At 42.2% G+C, this 8,683-nt stretch overlaps 1 protein-coding gene and 1 pseudogene across 1 annotated transcript; one reads left to right on the top strand and one right to left on the bottom strand.

Moving 5' to 3' along the window:
* Nucleotides 1-2,366: 2,366 nt before the first annotated feature.
* LOC137733024 (uncharacterized) lies at nt 2,367-4,530 on the bottom strand. The gene has a single exon (XM_068472252.1). It carries the CDS (start codon nt 4,287-4,289, stop codon nt 2,688-2,690), a length of 1,602 nt encoding a protein of 533 aa, XP_068328353.1. The 5' UTR covers nt 4,290-4,530; the 3' UTR covers nt 2,367-2,687.
* A 2,182-nt stretch (nt 4,531-6,712) lies between these two features.
* Nucleotides 6,713-7,892, top strand: LOC137730616 (senescence-specific cysteine protease SAG39-like; annotated as a pseudogene).
* The last annotated feature ends 791 nt before the right edge of the window (nt 7,893-8,683 follow it).

Raw genomic sequence — 8,683 nt, 5'->3', positions numbered from 1 at the left:
AAAGCAGTTCACTTACCACTAATAAAGACAGTCGAAACACGCAGCTCAGGAGATGAGTCAGACTCCCACTCTCTACTTACCTCCAAGGTATCTCTCGCCCACTCATGATCACCTTTGCAAGAAACATAAAGCAACCTATGGCGATACCTCAACTTCCCCACGCCTTCTTTGTGGCCAATTTCAAAGAAGTACCAAAACTCATTTATGGTAAAGTCAAGATTAAAGAACCTACTCAAGTTCGAGAACCCCACCACCGCATGAACTGCATTTGGGGAGCACTGAGCAGGCGCGCATTTCATGGATCAGATCACCTCCTGGAAAAATACGCCACATAGGAAAAGTAAATCACAACACGAAGTAATATAGATGGAATTTGATAGCCCTCTTCCTAGCAGTGGCACCCTCGTCGCCGCACAGTTCATGGCAGCTATCATGTTTCACCCACTGGACACAAACCTCTGATGGAATCGCATGCTTGTACGTCTCAAGGAAATCCTAAAACAACTCATCGGAATTGATCTTGACATGTGCAGCCTTGAAGTAGACCACTTTGCTGAAAAAACCACCTTGACGGTACAAGGGTGAAAGATATTCGTCACTTTTGCGATTGGAGGAAGACATCTCGAAATCTCTGCAAAAAGTATGAAGAAAAATATTTAGAAGGTAGCTCGCAAGAAGAGATAAAAAAATAAAAAAATAAAAACCACAGAGCCCAACACGAAGCCCCACAATCCAGCTCGCCCTCACTCTCTCTCCTTCATCACTAGCCAAAATCGCAGTAGCCAAGTAGCAAGCTAGGCCCCACGGCCCAAACCCGGCTCTCTCTCTCTCTTGAGCAGCATGGCCCAAAGGCCCTTGGTCACTCATGCATGCAGCCCACACAACTCAACCCAGCACAGGAGGAGGTCCGCGCCTCCTTCCCCTCTCCTCATTCGCGCCCAATGCGTTCCAGCAAGGCCCATGCCTCTTATCCCAGACCACCAAGACCCAAGAGCTGGCCCACATCAGTCTCTTCCACTCTCTTTCCTCTCGCTTGCATGGGCCCATGCCTAGTAGCCATAGAGGTTCAGCCCAAGCTGGCCTCCCCACGCCCAGCGCGCCTGTCACCTCGGTTCAAGCCGAGCCAAACACCTGGCCCATGCCAACTGAACTCTATCGCCACACCACCACAGCACAGCAGCCCCTTGGTATCCCTACCACGTCACTCACGCCTCCCCAACCTTCGCTAAGCCAATTTTTCAAGTCCCAAGATTCCCAAAAAATCAAGAAGAAGAAAATTCAAATTTTTCTTACCTTGGTGCGGCACGGAGAAGAAGAACAACAACGAGAGACGACTCTTTGCAAGGGCAAGAGAAAAAGAAAGCTAGGGGGAAATTTCCTCTGGTTTCTCTCTTCCTTGTTGGAATGATGATTGTTCTCCAAATTTATTTAATTCCCTGCTTAAGGCATAATTAAATAGGTATTGGGGGCAATTGGTTTCCTTCTCCTAGAAGAAGTCTATCTCCAAATCAAGGAAGGAGATCAAGTTCAAATTGGGAAACAATTCTACAAGCCCATGCAGCTTGGGATTTCTACACTTACTGTCTTTTTCCTACGTGCAACCCAGCAGGTGTGGGGACATTTGTGGAGCCTAAAATAATTCCAAAAATTCTAGAGGTGACACGAGGACTTTTGCTCAAGAAAGACAAGATTGCCCTCAATAAATGGGCAGGCTCCTTAGATACTCCCACGCGCAGTTCACACCCCTAAATGTCTTAGGTGCTGAATACGACTATCCACAACTCACCTGCCCTTGGCAAGGAAAAGTCAAAGCATTAAAGATAAGGACTAATTACCCAAATCCTATCTTTAATACATTCCCAATTGAAGATTGACTCCATTCAAGTAAGTAATCCCTATTTAATTCAATTAGGGATAATTACTCAATTATCTCAAGATATTATTTCCTATTTAATATCTTGATAATATTTCTCCATAAAACCTTAGCCAATAGGATGCTGCCATGTGTAGGGTAAAACCCTAACACTATGGCCGGCCCTCTCCCCTTATATATACCCAATATTCTATTAATAGATACTAGCATATGGGCACACATAGTGTGTGTGAGAATTGTTTTTTTTTTTTTTTTTTTTTTTTTGTGTTTTTGAAATAGAAGGAAAGAGGAATAGAGTGATAGAGAATGTGGAAGTGAGAATTTTTTTTTTTTTTTTTAAAGTTAGAGATATGTTAGAATTACATGCAGATTAGGTATTGGAAAAAAAAAAGAAAATTTGGTTGTGTGAAATTCATTTCTGTTCTATATTTCTTATTCATGTTTTGTTTTAATTAAAAGGTTAAATTGGTAATTTCGTAGGATTTTGGTTGACAATGATGTTTTATTAATTAGTAGAGATAAATATAGATTAGACAACAGAAATTTGATAGAAACAAAATTAAAAATGTGGGAAATGGGAACAATGTGACCTAACCGAGCTCAACTCAACTCACTAACATCAACCCCCAGTGTGAACATCCTTATCCCGCACCCCCAGTGTGAACCTCAACCCCCAATTTATATATATATATCAATTGTTATTTTCCTAATAGTACATCTCGGTGTAATTAGCACCAGCAAAGCCGTTACTCTCATCTCCCCGAACGTTTCCCGCTGAAGTTCCGACCTGTAAACCCATCAACATTTGGGTTGATCACACGTTGTTTAGATTTCCTACTGAAGGGCTCCGATGGACCCGCCGGCCATTCTTACTCCTATTCTTCTTCCGAGGTTTTTCTTTATCGCCCGACCCGCATACGACGGAGCACTCTATTCCACATATGTTACTAAAGCAAGAGAACAACCCATTGCTTCCTTCGCTGTGCCGCCGTGTATGGCGCATTTCGCTGGATTTAAAGCTCGAGAATTCTCCCCTCTCGTACACTGGCGGGAGCTCCGTTAGCCACCGCTCCAGCTTCGATTGCAACCCTTCCACGCTGTCGTCCTCGTTCCACGCGCCCACTACCACCGAGCTTTCGTTGTCCTGGTCCACTCGCTCCTTCGCGATCGCCGCAGCCACCTCCGACGGCGATGGCCCCAGCTCCGACTCTGTTATGAACGGCACGGGCATGAGGTTCGACTTCCTTGGTGTTGCATACGCGTCGTAGGGCGACTGCAACCTCTGCAACGGCGACTTGCCAACTGGCAGAGTCGACTTCCGCGTAGGGGTGGCACCGTAATTGTCCACCAGGTGGAATTTCGGGGAGGGTTTGTTACTGCCGCGCATCTTTCTCGACGGTTCTTCTGCTTCGTTGGCGCCGAGGATAGAGCTGACCGGTTTCTCATTGTTACTGCTATCGTTCTTCGGTGGGTCCCGCGCGCCGACATCAGAGGCGCTGAGCACAGAGCTTGGCTTTCCTTTTTTGTCTTTCCAGCTCTTTGGTGGGCCCACATCCGAGGCGCTGAGCATGGAGCTCGCCTTCCCTTTTCGGTAGCTAACGTCCGATGCACTAACTATAGAACTTGCTTTTCCCTTTTTGCCCTTCCTGTAAATTATATCTGATGCGCCGCCAACCAACGAGCTCGCTTTGGAACCGCGACCCTTCTTTTTTTTTCTCGCGCTGATGTCTGACGAGATAACCACGGAACTCGCTTTTCCCTTTTTACCCTTGTGCTTGAATTCTTTGTCTCTCAGCTCCGACCCTAACATGGAGCTGGAGTCACTCTTGGTGCGCCGTAGCTGGGGCTTCGAATTCGTGGTCATTTGGCTTCCGGTATGGTGGGTTTTGGTGCTGCGCGGTGCGTCGTCCTCGCCCATCAAAGTTTTATATCCAACGGCTGAGGTGCTGAGTTGGGAATACAACGGCATGCTACGCATGGAGCTGTGAAGCAGCGCCACGCCGATGTTTAGAATCCCCTGTGGCCGGCCCGAGGGACGACGCACCTGGAGCGCCACAAAACGCATGCCCAATTGAGGGTGGTGGTGGTGGGGTCGCATCGGGGTTTGGATGAGGTTCCCAACCAGCACACGGACAGTTCCCACGTGAACGTCCTTAAACCAATGTAGGACGTAGATCTCGATCATGACAGCGGATGTGTCGTCATGCAAGAAGTCCTCATCGACCCGGAACACGAACTTGTCGTTCCATGTAGGATTGTTGTGGCCTGAGGTGTCCACCCGGGTTGAGAGTTTACGATCAGGATGCACCCATGCAACGGCGTAAGTGCGCATGGACCGTGATATGAGTGCAAGGTCCTGTGCCGATATCACGTTGAGTTCCAAAAGTTGGAATGGGGCTAAGATCGATTGTGACATGGTCGCGATCGAACGAAATTATTCAAATCGCAGCCAAATCTTTTAAAAAGAAAATTCAATATTTATAAGCTAAGCCTAGAATCTAGAATTTAGGTATTTTCTATTGTATTTTGTTGTGGCGATTGATAGGAAATCCAAGAGACGGACGTCGTTGGTGTGTTGTTGAGAAAATGGCGATGGTGATGGAAAGGATGGAGATAGCTCTGCTCGTCGTCCGAAAAGAGGCAGACGGACGACGAGAGGTGAGGGGAGCCATCTAAGGGGAAGGAAAATATGTTTGGAAAAAAAAGAGGGATAGGGAGAGAGAAAGAGGGCAGCTGCAAGGTGGAATTGTGTGAAAACAGCATTAAACAAGGAGGGTCTGTTATTTGAGAAAGACAAACGACGACGATGGATGTTATAGAGAGTTTGACCCCACGCGTTTTGTTATTGAAAGAGGTTTAATTTTGGAAAGTCGAGAGAGAGAGAGAGAGAGAGGGAGGGGGTTGTTAATTTTTGTTTAGTTACATGTATGTACAGTCCCTAATCTAAATTTAGGCTCTAATTAAGTGTGGGATTTTATGGTCCCTTGAATCATGTGTGATCGTCTTCAGCTAACAGTAATTTTGTTTTGTTTTTTTCAATTTTTTTTTTATTTTGGTTAAAAGCTAACAGTGATTTTTACCAGCATCACCTATGTCTATTAACTAAAGCTATATTTGGATAGAGAACCACGCTGCGAGATTCTGAAGCTTTGACTTTTAGCTGGCAGGGAAAGCAAAGACTAGCGATGAGATGAATGCAAGCATAATTCACATTAATTTAGTACGTGCATAATTTATTACTGTCTAAACAGCTTTCGCGATGATAATTCGTTCGTCACCTCAAAGATAGGGGAATGAAATCTATCGTCGCGCCAAAGTAAAGGGTACGACAATTTGTCGTTGAGTTTATGGCGATGATAACTAGTCGTTAGGTAAACCTCTATGCAATGAATAGTTTCATTGAGTAAACAATGATGCAACGAAATTTGTCCCATAATATTTGATTTTTGAGTAAGTTTAATATTTTTGAATTATGAAATTTTCATCGTTCAAGATGTTGCACGATTATAGCCTTCCTTGCTTTTAATCTTATGCAACAAAGATCTTTCATTGCCGAAACGTAATTCTTGTTCTTCTTTCTTATAATTATTTTATTAAATGAAATATTTTAATTAATTTTTTTTGTGTAATTATTTTAATTAAATTAAAATAATTAATAAACATATATATGACAATGTACGTACAAGCCTTTTTTTTTTTTTTTTTTAATGATATCTAAATATAAAAAAATAAAAATAATAAATAAATAAATAAAACTATAAAAGAAGGTTGTCAAGGTCAACTGGGTTGGACTACTGGGTATCTGCTGGGTGGAGTGGTTGGGAGCTCAAAGATGGCTGATGAGCAGTTGGTGGCATTGGGAATCGAAAGCCAGAGAACTGAAGGGCGTGTAAGATCTGACTCATCTTATCACCCAGGGCTGAGCATCCAGGGCCGCAAGCTTCTGATCCAAGTCCTCAACTTCCTACATCAACGTGGTGACATGTTTCATGTTATCTCTAGAATAGGAGGCAGTAGTGTCACGATGTGGCGCATCCCCTATCTTTCGGTAGACCTTATCAGACCTACGACCGAGGGTCTGATCCAGGATTTTAGTCAGGATCTGAAGACCCGAATATTCATATTTAATTAAAATTTATACTTTTTATAAATGTAAAATATAACAATTACATAAACTTACATGGAGCTGCTCAATAGTCTCATTGCCGAGTATTTCGTAGAGAATTGTTATTGGCAATCCAAAAATCTCATTTTGCAATCCAAACTTTCTATAATTAGAAAGAAAAATACAATTGTAAGAAGTGTAGAATGTGATTTTTGAAGTGCTAATAACAATTTCCATTGAAGAACTTTCCGACAACCAAAATATAAAATGTTGAATCCACAACATTTAGCGATGAGGTGCTCTTAAGAACACCATTCAACGAAGTCCTTGATGAAGTCATGCATGGCTTCCATTGGGTGACATCCAATAAAAAGTAGTAGCATGCATGAGAACTTCTACATATAAAACAAAGGTATTTGTATAGTCTCACGTAGTTTACTGTCAATGAGCACATAATAAGCCCAATATGAACCAGTATGCACATAAGGACATAAGTTTTGCTAGTAGTTTATCGTGACTTTAAATTAAAACCATAGTCATAGAAGCAAAACCTTGCAGGTTTATATCAGAACATTTTATAGGGCACGAAGTTTACAGACCAACTTTTAGGGCACGGAGATAGCAACATCGTCTCTTATCTATATAAACCGTGAAGAGTCTACCATTTCAGTATACCTTCTCTTGAATTCATTTACTCCATCAAATCCCTAGTTGCTTCCCTTACTAGCTATACCATGGAGTACTACTGCAAGTGCATGTGTTTTGCCTTGATCTTCATGTTGGGAGCCTTGTCTTCTCACGCCACTTCTCGCACTCTTCAAGATGCATCAATGTATGGGAAATACGAGCAATGCATGGCTCGTTATGGACGTGTATATACCGACATTAACGAGAAGGAGAAGCGTTTCAATATATTCAAAGCAAATGTGGATTTTATAGAATCTTCCAACAATGATGCAAATAAACCATACAAATTGAAGGTCAATCAATTTGCAGACCTTACAAATGAAGAATTCAAAACATCTAGAAATAGATTCATAGGGCATGAATGTTCCACAAAGACGACTTCTTTCAAATATGAAAATGTTACAGCACCAGCTACTGTAGATTGGAGAAAGAAATGAGCTGTAACACCCATCAAGGACCAAGGCCAATGTGGTAATCAATTTTATTTGGAAACAAATTTGGAACTTGATCAGATAGTTTCTTATGTTCTAACTAGGATTGAATTGCAAATTAAAACTCTATGTCTGTATCTAACCATTATTTAATTCATCCATCAAAAACAACAAAATATTTAGTTTCAATGAAATACTCACAGGATGTTGCTGGGCTTTTTCAGCTGTGGCAGCTATGGAAGGGATTACTAAGCTTACAACTGGTAAATTGATATCTTTGTCTGAGAAGGAGCTAGTCGATTGTGACACAAGCGATGTGGACCAAGGTTGTGAGGGTGGTCTAATGGATGATGCATTTCAGTTCATCACTCAAAACCATGGGCTTAGTACCGAAACTAATTACCCTTACACGGGTGTTGATGGTACTTGCAACACCAAGAAGGAGGCCAGTCATGCAGCCATGATAACTGGCCACGAAGATGTGCCTGCAAACAGTGAAGCTGCCCTTTTGAAGGCTGTTGCTAATCAACCAATTTCTGTTGCCATTGATGCTGGTGGTTCCGACTTTCAATTCTATTCAAGTGGTGTCTTTACAGGAACTTGTGGAACAAGTCTTGATCACGGGGTTACCGCAGTTGGTTTTGGAGTAAGTGCTGATGGGACCAAGTATTGGTTGGTGAAGAACTCATGGGGCGCAGAATGGGGTGAAAAAGGGTACATAAGAATGCAAAGAGATGTTGATGCAAAGGAAGGTCTTTGTGGCATTGCTATGGAAGCCTCGTACCCCACTGCATAATATGATTACCATCAAAATCCATACCTACAATGTATAATATTAATACCTCCAAGGTATATATGTCATGATATGTACATGATCAACTTGTACGTTTAGTACAATATGCCATATATATATGTATCTAAACTACCAAGTGTTATAAATTAATTACCAAATGAACAACTTATCCCGATCATTTTCGTTAAACAAGAAGACAATGGATATGCAAAATAACCCAACTAATACGAAGCCCAAACAAACACACTAAAAGCCCCGGTATAACATTTTTATACCATATTTCAAGTAAAGAGTTTTGCTGACTTGCACTTTTTTTTTTCCACGTATGAACAATTAATATATTTAACCTTTTACACATGAACAAAAAAATGTGAAAGGACCCTTAAATAAGGAATGAGGTATTTTGTTCGAATCCTTGGAACTTTGTCCAAATTCCCACCCTAGTGAAGATTACAGGATCCAAAATGAAGTCCATGGCCACACTCTTTGACATCTAGAAGAAGGAAGAAATAAGTGCTGATGTTTGGCGTTTTGCTTAGGAAACTGTGGCCACGGGTCTGCTGTCCCTAATTTGGTTTCTCTTATATGTCTCCTTTCTTATTTCTTTGACAAGTTTCCAGCCATTTAAACCTAACCTTAACCCCGTTAACTTTTAATAAAATTAAGAAACTAAAACTAAAACTAAAGAAGCTCGCAGCCACCGCCTTCCCACCCACCCCGGATCCCGACAGTCTCTTGCCCTAACAACCCAGAAAGTCATCCACGCCGGCCAACCCCATTCCAGGAGTGGCTAC

Source organism: Pyrus communis, chromosome 4, assembly GCF_963583255.1.
Source record: "Pyrus communis chromosome 4, drPyrComm1.1, whole genome shotgun sequence".
NCBI classification, from domain to species: domain Eukaryota; kingdom Viridiplantae; phylum Streptophyta; class Magnoliopsida; order Rosales; family Rosaceae; genus Pyrus; species Pyrus communis.
Note: the sequence above shows the minus strand (reverse complement) of the source record. Positions and strands in the feature narration are given on the sequence as shown.